The sequence below is a fragment of the Chaetura pelagica genome, unplaced genomic scaffold, assembly GCF_000747805.2.
Source record: "Chaetura pelagica isolate M959 unplaced genomic scaffold, ChaPel_1.0 scaffold114, whole genome shotgun sequence".
NCBI lineage: Eukaryota > Metazoa > Chordata > Aves > Apodiformes > Apodidae > Chaetura > Chaetura pelagica.
This window is the reverse complement of record NW_009952968.1, coordinates 949,683-963,718: the sequence shown is the minus strand read 5'-3', so window position 1 is coordinate 963,718 and position 14,036 is coordinate 949,683. Positions and strand designations below refer to the sequence as shown.

At 43.6% G+C, this 14,036-nt stretch overlaps 1 protein-coding gene across 1 annotated transcript in view; it reads left to right on the top strand.

Moving 5' to 3' along the window:
• Positions 1-14,036, top strand: part of NT5DC2 (5'-nucleotidase domain containing 2) — a gene marked incomplete at its 5' end in the record, with an annotated part of 18,734 nt that continues 4,698 nt past the window's right edge. Inside the window, 8 exons of the mRNA XM_009995809.1 lie at positions 1-189; positions 993-1,067; positions 2,943-2,998; positions 4,679-4,772; positions 7,744-7,872; positions 11,049-11,109; positions 11,772-11,874; positions 12,364-12,465. Coding sequence (XP_009994111.1) covers positions 1-189; positions 993-1,067; positions 2,943-2,998; positions 4,679-4,772; positions 7,744-7,872; positions 11,049-11,109; positions 11,772-11,874; positions 12,364-12,465 — 809 coding nt within the window. The remainder of the gene's footprint in view (positions 190-992; positions 1,068-2,942; positions 2,999-4,678; positions 4,773-7,743; positions 7,873-11,048; positions 11,110-11,771; positions 11,875-12,363; positions 12,466-14,036) is intronic.

The following is a 14,036-nucleotide window of genomic DNA, read 5'->3' as shown; positions in this document are numbered from 1 at the left end:
TTAGATCTCCTTCCACCAGGAGTCTGCAATCTCCTCAACCCAGCCGCTATCTATGCTAACAACGAGATCAGCCTGGGAGATGTTGAGATATATGGTTTTGACTATGATTACACCTTAGCACAGTATTCTAATTTACTGCACTCTATGATTTTCAACACTGCCAGAGACATCCTCATAGAGCAATTCAAGGTAATGATGGGTTAAGAATTTCCACTCAGTTAAGCTTGCTGCTGTCTTTGCAATGCCCCAGGCGTGCTTGCAAAATGCCACTTTATGCACATGTCAATTAGGTTTTTTTTATTGAGATCAAATTCATGTTTTACAGTCTTTGATTGCAGAGCATTTTATCTGTATATGGAATTAGTTTCCTTTAAGACAATTTACTCTGCTCTTCATTGCTGAGAGCAGGTTTGTATAGAGCTCTGTATATATGGAGCAGGAACTTTAGTCTAGAAAGGTCTTTTTTTACCTAACTATGGAAATCGTGCCTGCAGAATAGCTGGTTCAAGGTACACATGGTGGATCCACATGAACCAGGGCCAGCTCTGTAGCTGTACAGGACTTCACACTTGGAAGTCCACGTGGATGATGTTCTATAGCATGTCCAATAAGGGACACCCTGTTTGCAATAGGTGACTAGTCTGTGCATTTTCTTCACGTCTGTCTTTTTAGAGGGGCTCTGCAGTGCCCTTGCTTTGCCATATACGTGCATTGACTGGAGCTTACTAGAAGCATTCTCACTACCTGAGTGACTGTTATGTTCTCACTAGTGTCCCTTACGTGAGAGAAACTAGTTCTGGGGATCCTGATCTTTTCTGTCTTTCTCCATTTTTTCCACTTTCTTTGTTGAAGGGACAAAATGAAAGACACCTGTTTCTTGGTGAGTTCATGTGGGGGTGAGAGGACTAGTAGGACTAAGCCAGCCTAACAGGTGAAATAATTTTGTTGATTAGCCAATGCTTGTGCCTCTAATGATGTCACTGTCTTTCCAGTATCCAGAAGGGCTTGGGAGGTATGACTACATTCCAGGGTTTGCTATACGTGGACTTCATTATGATGTACAAAAGGTAAGCTGTACAAAGTTCAGTCTCCTGGGCTTTGTCTTACATTGCATTATGTTTTTAGTGGAAATACTTTCTGTCCTTCCTTACAATAACATTGATCACCAAACTATCAGTGAAATATGTAGTCTGGGTGGCTGTGCTTTTCATTCTTGCTTTTATAAACCTTCCAAGGGAAAGATGTTTTTTGTGTTTGTGTAGCCTCTAACAGAACGGGACATTCAAGCAAGGATTTCTGGTAAACAGCCTTGTTATTCTAAAAGTCATTTCATTCCATAAGCTAATGAATAGAAAACTCAGCTTATTTGTGTGATCATTTCTGTCTTTCGGGAAATTTAGAGAACAAACCTCAGTCTTACATCTAAAAGTACTTGCCAGGAGCATGTTGTCTCACTAATAATAGCAATGACTTGTCCGGAGAATGCTTTAGGAAGCCTTCCCCACCCCCTACCCCGAATAATAGGACTGCCTGGAAAAAGATCCGAGCTACTTGAGATGCATGCTTCTTAGAAGCACAGGCTAGCACAGTGCAAGCATTAGCTTTAACCCTTTTCAGGTCTTTGGACCGATTCCCTGGAAGCCTGATGCGCAGGGGTGGATTGCTGGATGCTTCACCCGGGCAGTCAGGGAGGAGCACAGCCGAGAAAGTGTTTGTTGTGTTGGGCGAGTTCAGGGAAGTACAGGCTGGAGTGCGAGTGCTGTTCTCCAGCAGTGGAAAAAGGAAAAATGAGAGAATTAAGAAAAAAAACTATGCAGAGTTTTCCTGTGTCTTTTGTCCTGGGGTGACAGCATGGCAGCAGACTGCTTGTGCCTCTGACTTCACAAAGTAAGAAGCAGATCTGTAGGAAACTGAAGTTTCTTTCTCTGTTTAAATCTCTGGCTGATGTATCAGAGGCTACTAGCCCAGCCAAGCAACGGGCCCTGCGAGTGAGTAGAGGGCAACAACTCTTTTCTCAGGATCCGAGTTTGCAAAACACATGAAAGACTGGGTAGTGCCTGTCTAAGATCTTTCAGCATATTTGTTTGCACTCCTCAGAAGCTAGTGGGAGGTCTGCCCACAGTGTAACAAGCTGCACTAATATGGTATAATGATAAAAGAAGGTGCCTGAAGGTTGTGAGTGCTCTGTGAGGTCAATTACCTTGCACTGTGGTAGAAACAGCACAAACAGTTTGATGCTGTGTTCTTATTTGAGTTGCAGAGCAATGTGAGTTTAATACGAGGCTGCTTTCCTAGCCATGGGAACTTGTGTTGCAGCTTCATAATAGAGTAGAATGGATGACTCATGGATGGGGAGTTTGATACAAAAAAAGGCAAAGAAAGCTCTAATGTTATCAGCCTCGTGTGCTCATGAACATCTTTGCTTAAATGTCTGTTGGGGAGGGGGAGAAATGATGAAGGAGGGGGAGCTCTTGTGAAAACAGAATGTCTGAGCACAGCTGCACTCTAAACAAAAACTTACCCACCTGGTTCTGCTTAAGATAAATGCAACAAGAAATAGATCTCTTGTGCACACAAAGTTCCTTTGGAATGTGTGTGCTTTTGGAAGGGAGATAAGAAGAAACTTTCTTGAGTCACAGAAACATTGTTCTCTCAATTTTTCAACTTCATCCCTGTCCACAAACTACGGAGTGTAACTGACAGCAGTATTTGGGCTCACAGAAGGATGGTCTTTTGTCAGAAAGGCCAATAAGAAGGCACAGTATGATTAGGTGTGTGTAAAAGTGGCTGGAGAGTAAATGCAGCTTCAAGTACGTAGATGTGGGATGTTTATATTGAATTTTATTTTCTAAAAGTCATTTTTGTGGAACTTGAAACTTAAATAAGGTTTCAGTGTAAAGCTACCCAATTCTAACAGTAAATATATTGATCCCTTATCACAGAGTCTCCTGATGAAGATTGATGCTTTCCATTATGTCCAGCTGGGGACAGCATATAGGTCTGTGAGTCCTGAAAATCGTTTTCTAAATGCCCATATCTGCAAAGGTGGATTACTAAGTCTGAGTGTATGTTCATGGCATATGAAGTTGGTTTTTTTGAGCAGAGCACAGTCTCATCTGGCTTATCCTGTTTGCACTTGCTTTAAATGCTTACCTGGCATATAACTGCAGGGAGTTATTTTTCTCAAGCGTTTCAAGCCAAGTGTGGGTGGGAAGACCTGGAGCTTTTTGTAATGGTTAATAACACATCTGGTCACGTACTCTGTGTGATGTCTGAGTTGCAGCTACAGCGTACGTGGGTTAATGTCTGTGAGCAAACGGCACATCTGGGAAAGGACTCCTCTGTATGTTGTCCACATGCAGGCCTTTCTTCTCCAAGCAGCAGCGTTTCCCAGCGGTGGCCTTGTCACAAAGCTAAGAGGAGAGTGGTCTGGATGTGTAAATAAAATCTTAAAGCAGTGCAGTAATGTCGATAAAGTAATGATGTATCAGAGTGTGGGCTCAGTTTAAGTCTAGGTTGTCCTAGTTTTCCTTCTCTCCAGTTATTCTCCAAGGAGAGCCAAGTGTGCTTTGGAATAAGTGGCTGCAACAGTGCAGAGCAAACTTTTCTCCATAAAGTTGTGGGACTGGAGACTGGCAGAAAACCTTGCCTCAAAGTAGAGTGAGGGTGGTGTGTCAGAAACAGGAATTCACAGATCTTGGTAGCAAAGATCCTGTAAATCTGTGTTGTATTTCCTGAGCATGGAAGCCAATGTTTTTTTTTCTTGAACTCTGCCCTTTTGCTGTTAAGCTTCAGTTACAGTAAACACTCTAAGAATATTAAGAAGGGAGTTTCATAATCAGAGAGAATTGACTTCTTTGAGTGCTAGTTTTAGGGGCGTGTTACTGGCCCATATTTAATTTCAGCTTCATAAAGAGATTTTTAGCTAGAACACATTTAAACGTTTTTCCCTATTACCCATTTGTAACTGTCCTTCTTTAAGTGTCCTTTTCCTAAACTGTCCTTTGCTTTTGAACAAAACTGAGGCAAGTTCGAACTGCTCAGATCTGTACCACGATTGAATAGAAAAGGAGAAAGGGAAAGTTGCTGATTGCTTGAGTGAACAGCCATCAAAAATTGTGCAAGAGGCAAAACCTGCCGCAGTCAGATAACCTGATGTTCACAAAGGGTACAGCTCAAAGCCATACCTGTGATTATGGTGTTTTGGGAAAAAACAGAGATCTCTGTTGAATGGTTTTAGCAAATAACTTGTTTTGCTTAGAAAAACTGAGTAGGAAGGAAACCTTATTTTCAGAAAGCTCTTTTCCTACACCTTTGAGTTCAATAGTGATATACCTTGTTGAATCAGCCTCTACAAAACTAGTTGCCCAGTGTTGCCAAAGTCAGGTCATGAGGCAGTCCTGTCTGGATTGACAGCATGCAGAGGGAGGCCTCTGAACTCTGCTGGAATGTGGATAAAGCCCCTCAATTAACTTGAAGAAGCAAGCAAGGTATCTGAAAAATGTCTCGGGAAGGGTTTTATGTGCATCCTAAGAAGCCATGAAGCTGTCAGGCTCTGTGGCTGTCTTTTTTGTACAAGAGAAAATGTGTGAGCCTCTTTGTCCTTTCTTCTATGCAGTTTGTATCTTTGTGCAGACTGGTGATTATTGACAAGCTATTTTTGTTGTTTTGTATCTAGAGGGCTCAAACCAGTGCCTGATGAAGAAGTAATTGAACTTTATGGTGGTACACAGCACATCCCTCTGTACCAGATGAGTGACTTCTATGGCAAGGTATTTATTGTAAACTGTGCTGCAGCAGCTCTTCTAACAGCTAGGAAAACAGAGGGGGTTTTAAGAGCATGTAAATGACTTCAGGCTCTTTTGGACTCGGAAAGGCTCAGTCCCTAGTGTGCTGCAGTGTGTGTTTTTGTTCCAGTGGGAATTTGCCCCAGAGGTTATTTAGCAGTTTAGCATGTGAAAGCCATCTGTGAAGCCTTCCTAAACACCGGGGCTATTGGCCTAGAGCTGAATGGCTCTGGAGACTGATAGGGAGATCATCCCTGCTTGTTCTTTGGCAAATCTAGCTCCCAAGCTACCGAGGCAGCCTGCAGTGAAGGTGTTTGCAGTGAATTGTGTGGGAGGGGGTGTGCCTGTGTAGCAGTGCCTTTCTCCCTCTGGTTTTGAGTAGAGGTTTTTCCCTGCATGAAGGAGATTCCCTCCTCCACACTTCTTCAGACCTACTCAGGGTTGGCATCCATGAGTGTTAAGGCATATTTTTAGGCAGAAAACCTTACTGTCACAGTAAAGGACTGATATTCTGTCCATGGGAATAGAAATCCTTTGGTTGCCTGAACTAGAGGAAGTTAGGATAAATTTTTCTTCCTTAAATGCCTAATGTGGTGCAGTGGACTAGTGGAACCATCCACATTCCTTTCCCTCCAGAACTGCTTTGTTTCTTGCCCTTTGTTAGTTCAGTTGCCTTAGGGGAAGCTGGAAGGAGAAGGACCAGCTTCCTCTGGTAGTACCCCTTGGAGTCTGCTGTGTGAAGTCTCCAGCAAGGTCACTGTTTGATTTCTTTCTGTCTCTCTTGGGAACAATTAATCTGAGCAGTTGCTTTCTGCAGTACAAACACCGTTTATAGCTCAGTGTTGTTTTCAGCTTTGAAGGAGGATGTTTCTGTTTAGAATTTGCTATCTGTCTGTAAACTGCACTCGATTGGGCTTCTGCTGTGCAACTCTCCTCGCTCCTGGAAAATATTAGATTATTTCACCCTTCTTTTTTAAATAATTGTAAATGTGAAATCTGCTTCGAGTTGTGGCTTTTTGTAGGACCAGGTGCTCATGCCAAAGTACCTTTCTCTGCTGCTTTGTATGTATCAGGTGTTTCTTTGCTCCTGTAGTTCAGCACTGAAAAATTTGGTATGACATTTGGCCACAGAAGTAGGGATAGCAGTTTGTTCTTTGCAAAAAGGTGAAACTCCCCTCTAATAATGTAGTGAACTCCATAAAATATCAGGTCCAAAGAGGACTAAAGTATAGACAGCTAATGACTTTTGCGTCAAGCAATGTCTGCTCAGCCTGTGCCACTACCACATTAGTGGGAAAGTGTATGAGTTAAGGTAGTCTGGCATGCTGATGTTGCTACATGTGTGTAGGTAACAGGAAGATCTGCCAGGTCAGTGATTCCAAGCAACAAGGCATATGACAAGTGGGACAGATGTAGCTGAAGCATGTAAATATTCTCTCTTAAGGGTTTTCTAGATCCTCTGCTGGCAGGAGTGTGTGGTTAGCTACCAGCATCCCAACTCCTGCAGCAGGTAGGCACAGATCTTGCCCAGGGTTAGACAATGCAGCTGCTGTGGCTTTCACTGTCAGGACTAGTGCTGGCCAGTAATGAAGGTGGAGAACTCTTGGGTGTTGCGGGAAAAGTGTATGTAGTGTTCTTTCTAAAACTATGGTGCTGTTTTCATCCTGACCTATGGTCAATCTGTCTGCTGTAAGGAAGTGAAAGCTACTAAAGGTAGGGGGGAGTCTGAACATGCTTTATAGTCTGATGATGCAAGGCACAAAAACAACATCAGAATTCACTAACTACAGGGTAAGTCTTTGCTGTTAATATTGAACATTTAACTGTCTACTCTATGCTAAAGGTCTTGAAAGGTGGGACAGGTCATTGCTTTGCTGTGCACTGCTAGAACCCATACCTAGTGATTTCAGTAGGAACTGCCTGTCTGACTCTCTTGCTTCTTTCCCAGATTCCATGAACAGGAAAAAAAAGGATGGGGGCTGTTTTCAATAGCTGTTGGTTTTGCTAGTGGGAGAAACATTTGCTTAGCAACCACACATCAAAATGGACAAGTCTGTTGAAAGGATTTAGTCAGTATTGCTAAGCAGCACCACCATGTGCAGTAGGGTGTACCAGACGGTGTCCTTTGAGTTCTCTTCTGCTGTAGGTCAGTTTGACCTGTGCTGGATGGATGGACGTTGTATAACCCTCAGCACAGAGGCAGAGCTTTTCATTGCATCATTTTTTGGTAATAGATCTCAGGCAAAATGCTGTTATTCCTTTGCTATTTTTGCAAAGATCTTTCTTGACCCCAAACTGTGTTGCCCCAATTTTTATTGCCTTTAGATAGTGCTGCAAAGAGTGCTGGTCTCTAGTTCTGCCCTTACCAGATCAGATTAAATAAGAGATGTTACTGTTGTTTCATCGTAACATGACAGTGGCACGTGGTTTGTCATTAGGCAGGATGTGCCCTCTTGTCAGCTTCACCATGTGTATCTTCTGTGATCTTTTGGATGTTGCTTTCAGGTCTGTCTTTCACATAATTTAGATGAGCAATGGGGAACCTCCAGGAAGGCCCATAGCTGCTTCTCTCTATGGGCACCAGTGAGAACGCCAAGATGCCAGATGGGAAGCAGAGGACACAGGGTTGAAATAGAGTCTAGGATTGACTCTCTGCTTCTTCCACCTTCACCCCGTGTTGTTAATGGTGCTAGGTTTGCTGAATAATTTCTGTGAAGGAGAAGCCTCTGTCTTGTCAAGTGTTAATGCATTCGGTTAGTGGTTTGGTTAAGAAGGGAGGGTTACTTGCTGAATGGCTGCGCCTTTCCACATTAATGTTCTTTTGGTTAGCCTGGAATGTCTTCCAGATAGTATTTGGGTGATACGAGTTTCTGTGTTTGCTTTACTTTTTCTTTTTTCTTTTTTTTTAAAAAAAGTATTTTTGTTGAATATGTCTCCTTAATTTTTTGCTTTCCAGGGGCCATCACTTAAGCAGTTTATGGACATTTTTTCTCTTCCTGAAATGACACTGCTCTCTTCAGTCATTGATTACTTCATAACTCATGGCATTGAGTTTGACCAGGTGCATCTGTACAAGGATATGTCTGTAAGTAAAATGCCAGCTGCCCCACAGCTCGTGCCACATCAGAATTGTGAGCTCCAGTGAGTTCTGCAGTACCCAAGGGGGTTGTCAGTGAGAGGCCTAATGTGACAGCATTGTTGCCGCTTTAGATGAAAGCATTACCAGGGCTGTGTTTTCAGAACATGTTAGGTTTCTGTCAGTACTAGAGAGCTGGTGTTGCTGTGCATGGTTAGGTTGAAGGTCCTTCTATGGGAAATGTGTCACAAAGCTTGTGTAAATGTTTTCATGTTCTGCAGGTGTTTTCTTGTTAACATCTCATTTTTCAAAGAGGCTTGGTCTGACTGTACCAAACAGTCTGCTCTATGCAGTGGTGCTTGTGAAGCACCTGCCCTTGCCTGCTCGGAGAATCCACCTCTTCCCTTTGCAGCTACAAAGTAGTCTGATCCTTTTGGGATGTTTTCCAGTGGGTGACTGTAGCTTTCAAGAGCCAGTTACTCCAAAGTGCAAACGGTGCCCTCCAGCTTCACTCCTGACATTTCAAAGTGCTGCCTGGGATTATCAGCATTGTTGGGGGATGCTGTTTGACTTCTTAGTGCTGTAGGCAAGATTAAATGCTTAAGATTTCTGCCCTGGTTGACTTTTGTTGACAGATCATGTACCTTCCCTGGTTGCCAAACCTCAATGCATGCCTTTTTTCATAGAGGGGGGTTTGTTTTTCTGTTTGCACCTGGTGGGAATCTTGTGCTTATCCACTGGTAGCAGCCTGTACATGTACTGTTCAGTCTTCTGGTGAGGGAAATACCACATCTGTGCTGCTGCTTTTGTGATAAGGATTCACCCTGTCAGCTTTGCTGCAGCCAAGGATTACAGCTTAGGTTCTGGCCTTCTGTTAGAGCTTGATAAGAGCGTGCAAGCCAGTTTCTGCAGGACCTTAACAAGTTTCTAGGGTGTTAGCTGTCCAGTTGTTCTCATTCTTGGGGTAGGGATAGTGGGAAGAGAGGATACAGCTGAATTCTGAGGCCTTCTGTCAAGAAAGTCATCTGAGCCTTCTTTTGAGGTTAAAATGGACTTATTTCTAACTGGAATCTTGAGATCAGGTGGATGGTTGCCATAGCCTAGTATGTACTAAGTATAGGGCAAATGGTGTGCTCAAAGACCAAAACTCCTGAGTGCTGATTTTGGCATTTCTCTTGGCATCCTTTGCTGAGGGTTGGGAGGATGAATAGGATGAATGAATAGGATGACCAGATCCTATTCCTGGGGAGTGACTGAGGTAGGTAGAGAGTTGCAGCAGAGTGTCTGTGCCAATGCCTGAAATCTGTACTGAAAGGGTAGGCACCATCCTGTACCCTCACCAGAAGAGTTCTTGCTTTCTTCTGTACAATGAGGATAAATAAACATTTTTGCAAAACGTAGCCCTTTGCAGCACCTGAGTGCAATGCAAAGAAATGGTTTGCAGACATCAGCACAAAGATCCTTCTGTGCCTGCACAGGCAGGTGTCTGAGAGGACTTGTGTAGCCCCAGATGTTATTGCAACACAGGCTTACTGTAGGTTGAGACATGTCTAAGCCTGACACTCTTCTGTGACTTTCAGTGGTAATGCCTGTGGCAGCACTGTGAGCTTGGGAGCAGGCTGAGCACCACAGACCCTGCACTGACTCAAAAGGGCAGACCCTGGGGCAGTGGTAAAGGCTGAAGCTGATGTGTAAACCAATTAGTCCTGTCACACCAGTTTGGTCGCTTCCTATTTGAGAGTAGGAATGCACAGTTTATCCTGCTTTTCTTTGGAGGAACTTTTGAGCCCTGTTTGACACCTCCCCAGACTACCAAGATTTTACCTTCAGGAACCTTATAATCCTTCCCCCCTCCTTTTTTCCTTTTTTTCTTTTGCTGATTTTGCTTTTCAAGGGTCAGGGCTTTAGGGAAGGAGCACACTGGAATCACTTTCTGCTCTGTAAATGTACTTTTCATACAAATCCAAAGCTTTATTTTTTCTTAGTGCCAGTGCTGATGAAGAGAAGGTTGTTTTCTGGTGGGTATTCTTACGTTTCATTTGGTTTCTTTCCAATAAGGCAGTTTCTTCGTGAATGAGATGGGACCTCTGCCTTCTTACCATTCAAATCCACATGGTGGAAAGAGACTCCTAAAACTCTGTTCTGAAAAGGTGTTGCCTCCTCCTTCATCATCCCTCATCCAACTTGTAAATTCTGGGTCTCCCAGCTTTGATGGAAATGATTTTTGTGGTGATAAGCAGGTTTCACCAGCACTGCCATGGGACTAGATGACTGTGGTCGTGTGGGCAAGGGTGGGAATCCTGAAAGGGCAACTCCTGAAAGAGCACACACAGTGTAACGGGGATTTAAGGGCCCTGGGGAAAGGCAGCATTGTTTTACCTGTCCAAGTTGTGTCAGGGATGAAAACAGTGCCATTGAAACAAGCATTTGCATGTGCAAACACTGCAAAATGTGTTGCTGCTCTGGAAATGGTTTTGTGTATCTGACATATCCCACTGGATGGAGAATTAGGAAGAATCTCAGTTGGGGGTGTCCAAATATGTGTTGCATCTTGGCCTCTGACCTGGAGGACTGAGGCTATTGGGATGCTTTTGGCAATATCTGTTTTAACTTGCCTTCCTCCTGAAAAATGGGCAGTTCTGTTTTGGTAAAAAAAATATATAAATCCTTCTCTTAGTGGAAGGCTCAGCTCTGCCACTGGCCACCTGGAGCCAGGAGCTGTAGCCCCTTGGCTTGTGGGGAGTGTTTTGGAATCCCAGATGTTCACCTCTGCTGCGGTTTGCCTCAGCCACTCCCATCCTTTGGGTTACATTTGCCAAAGCTTCCACAGGCACAGGGAGGAAGTAAAGCCAGTTAGTGTTTGGGAGGGTAAACAGTTTTGATTGCTTTGATAACGGTGTGTGCTGGTTTCCAGCAGCAGGTACTAAACAGTTCTTTCATGAATAGACTTTGTACTGCATCAGCTGAGATAGCTACTGTGTTCCTTTTATTTTGTTGGGGTTTTTTTGTGAGCCTCCCTGTACAAGGTCCTCTACTTAGCATTAATGTGGCTTTTGTTCATTCAGCAAGAAGAGGCAATGTGTCATTACTGTACTGGTCCTCAGTGGTGGCTCTTGGTTTGTGTACTGGGAGACAGGAATACCATATGGAAAACTGAAACTTTCTTTCCCTGCTGGTTTCTTTAGGATGCTATTAGAGATGTACATGTGAAAGGAGTCATGTACAAATGGATTGAAAAGGATCTGGGTGAGTTAAATAGAGCTCTGGTGCCAACTCCACTTTGATGTGTCTTGTACTACGCGGTGTTCTGTGTGAGGTGACTGTGTGGCCCTAGATGCAGTCATGGGAGTCAGGGACAGAGAAATTAATGAAAACTTGATTGGAGCATGCCTAAAGGCAGCTGAAGAGTAGAGTGGCATTAAGAACGAAGTGGTAGTTAGGGTCAGGTGAAAGGTCTATTTTAATGGAGGAAATGGCCACCTCACTGCTTGTGTTTCTTTTTACCTACAGCTTGTAAGGAAGGAATTGTGGTCCTTGGCATGATGTGAATATGCAAAGGAACCATCCAGGAATGCTTTCTGGTAATGCAGGGGAAAGAAAGCTCCTGGTAGCAACATGGCCTGGAGTGGCTGTGTCTGTCCCTTGTGATGGTTTGGTATCACTCCTTTTTATTGCAGCCTTTTCAGTTCCTTAGTCTTTCACTTCCCTCTAGATGGCATTGATAAGGATAAGGAAGGCAATTTTGTCACCATAGTGGTTCACTAACTGCCTCCCTGTGGTGGATCTGACTCATACTTTTTCCATATCCGGTGGTATAGGGGCTAGGTTTGGTTTTATTTTAAGGAAATGGGGTCATAACTTATGCCAATTTTTTTATTTATTTATGATGTCTGTTTTATTCTATCTAGAACGGTATATTCTGCATGGGGATGAAATCTATGCTGTGCTAAACCGACTCGTAAACCACAAGAAGAAACTCTTCCTCATTACAAACAGTCCCTTTAGCTTTGTGTGAGTACTGTTATTGCACATCAGTGGGTCACCACGGCACAGCAAGAGTTGTACAATCTGTCCTGTGAACATTGGAAAGTTGTGTGCTGGAGCTTTTGGTGGCAATAGTTATGAGAGTGCGCTCTGGGAACAGGTGGTGGTGACCCCCACAGCGCTCTCTACACCATTGACTCTCAGTTTTTGAAGAAGACACAAGGCTGTGACTGGCCAGTGTTACAGAGCTGCCTCTTTGCATTATCTGTAGCAGCTGTTGCTGCATCACAGGCTTCTCTGGACTTTGCATGGTAGCAGAAGAAAGGGTGGGACACCTTGAAATGGTCAAAGCTTTACATCAATCCTCCATGCAATAAGACAACCTTGGGGAAATTCACAAATCTCTATGCTTTCTGTTACTGAAATGAGAGTAAATTTAGGACAGACTGTTGTGAAGATGCAGTGTTGGGTGAAAAAGAGTACTGGAGCTGTTAACATTTCTGTCTTTGCCCTTAGGGACAAAGGAATGAAACACATGGTTGGCAAGAACTGGCGGGACTTATTCGACATGGTCATTGTACAAGCTGACAAGCCCAACTTCTTCACTGACCGTCGGAAGTACGTGTCCTGGGGCAGCACTGCACTGCTGCCTATGGGCCCCTTGCCTGAAGGGAACAGATTTCCGTACCTTCCAGAGAAGTAGTGGTTTTCTAAGCATAATCTAAGTCCCATAGGAATCCAGCCTCCCAGGGCCCTCTCAGATACTCTTTAGAGGAGCTAAAAAACAGTTTGCGAATAAGTGGATAGAATGGGTTAGTGCCCAGCAGAAAGTGTCTTTCTAATATTGGCCATTTTAAGCCTCATCAGTTTTGTCTGAACTTAAGATTTTTAGGGATATTGATGTGCTTATATCTGTAGAGAGAAAAGAGGAGTGGAATGGTGTGTATGAGAATTGGCCGTTTCTTGGCTCTAGGTCTTGAGAGTGTGCCAAAATCTTTCCTTTTCTTGTTTCCCACAGCAAATATCTGTGTTTTTTGTTGTTGTTTTTTTTAAATTACTGGATTTGTGCTGTTTTGTAATTGGCAGCTCTGGAAGCCTTTATATGTTGATGGCTGGGTTTTGTGGTCAGTTAGGAGCTGCCAAGGAACTAGCTGGTAGGCAAGCTGCTGTCCTTACTTTGCTCTTTGGATTATTGGCTTTGGGAACTTGTGTCTGCTTTGTTGCTTTAACTTAAGACTGACCAGGAATTACTGCCCTTGAGGGAGAGGTCTGTTCTTTCCTCTTAATGTGTTTTCTTCCCCCATTTCCAAGGCCACTAGCATAGACAGGATTAAACCTATGAAATGGGTTTATAAACTGTGCTGACCTGATAAAGGTTTTTTTCATGGGATGTAAGTGAAATCTTTTACAAATGTAGTCTGGATTTATGATAATTTGGCCTTCTAGGAGATAAAACCTTATGGCTGCATAATGCCCAAAGTTTGCTTATGTAGATGGGACAGTGGAATAAGAAGGCACATTAATCCAAGGTGAGGGGGAGACCTCCTGGTGTGGAGGACATAAAAACTGTGAACTGTGGAGTGTTTTCTCTGAGGGAAAATGCAGGTGTGCACTGGAGACCACTCATGGGTGATAAGCCTCTTACACCAGTAGGCTGTAGAGCTCAAAGTGGGAGGCTGGGTTTCCTCTGCTCGATGGCAGCTCAGGATGACACTATTTCTGGATGAGACTGTAGGCTGCGTGCAGCAGGAGCAGTTTCATAGCAGGGCTTTTGGACCTGGCAGGACAGCAGTGCTCCCATTGAGCATGAACATTCATGGGTATCAAGTAACTTAAGCCTTGTTTTGCTTCTATCCAAGTGGAAGGTAACCAGGCAAACCCTCAGGAATAACAGGAGCCAGCTTGGGTCAGCTGCTGAGATCAGCATGGAGGCTGCTTTCCATCCACTCTGCAGACTTGATTTATCCTATTAAGACATTCCATGGTCTCTGTTGGGCTGGGGTGTAGTCAGACTAGAACAAAGTGTTTCCTGGCAAAGCTTTCTTGGCCATAGCATTTCAGAGGGAGTGTGTAGTATTACTGTTTTTTTCCCCCCTTCTCTGTATCTGAAAAGCAAAAAGAATTTTTAGGGATATTGCCATGAAATGGTTACAGTCAGTGGAAGCATTTTGAAAATATATTTCTTTCTC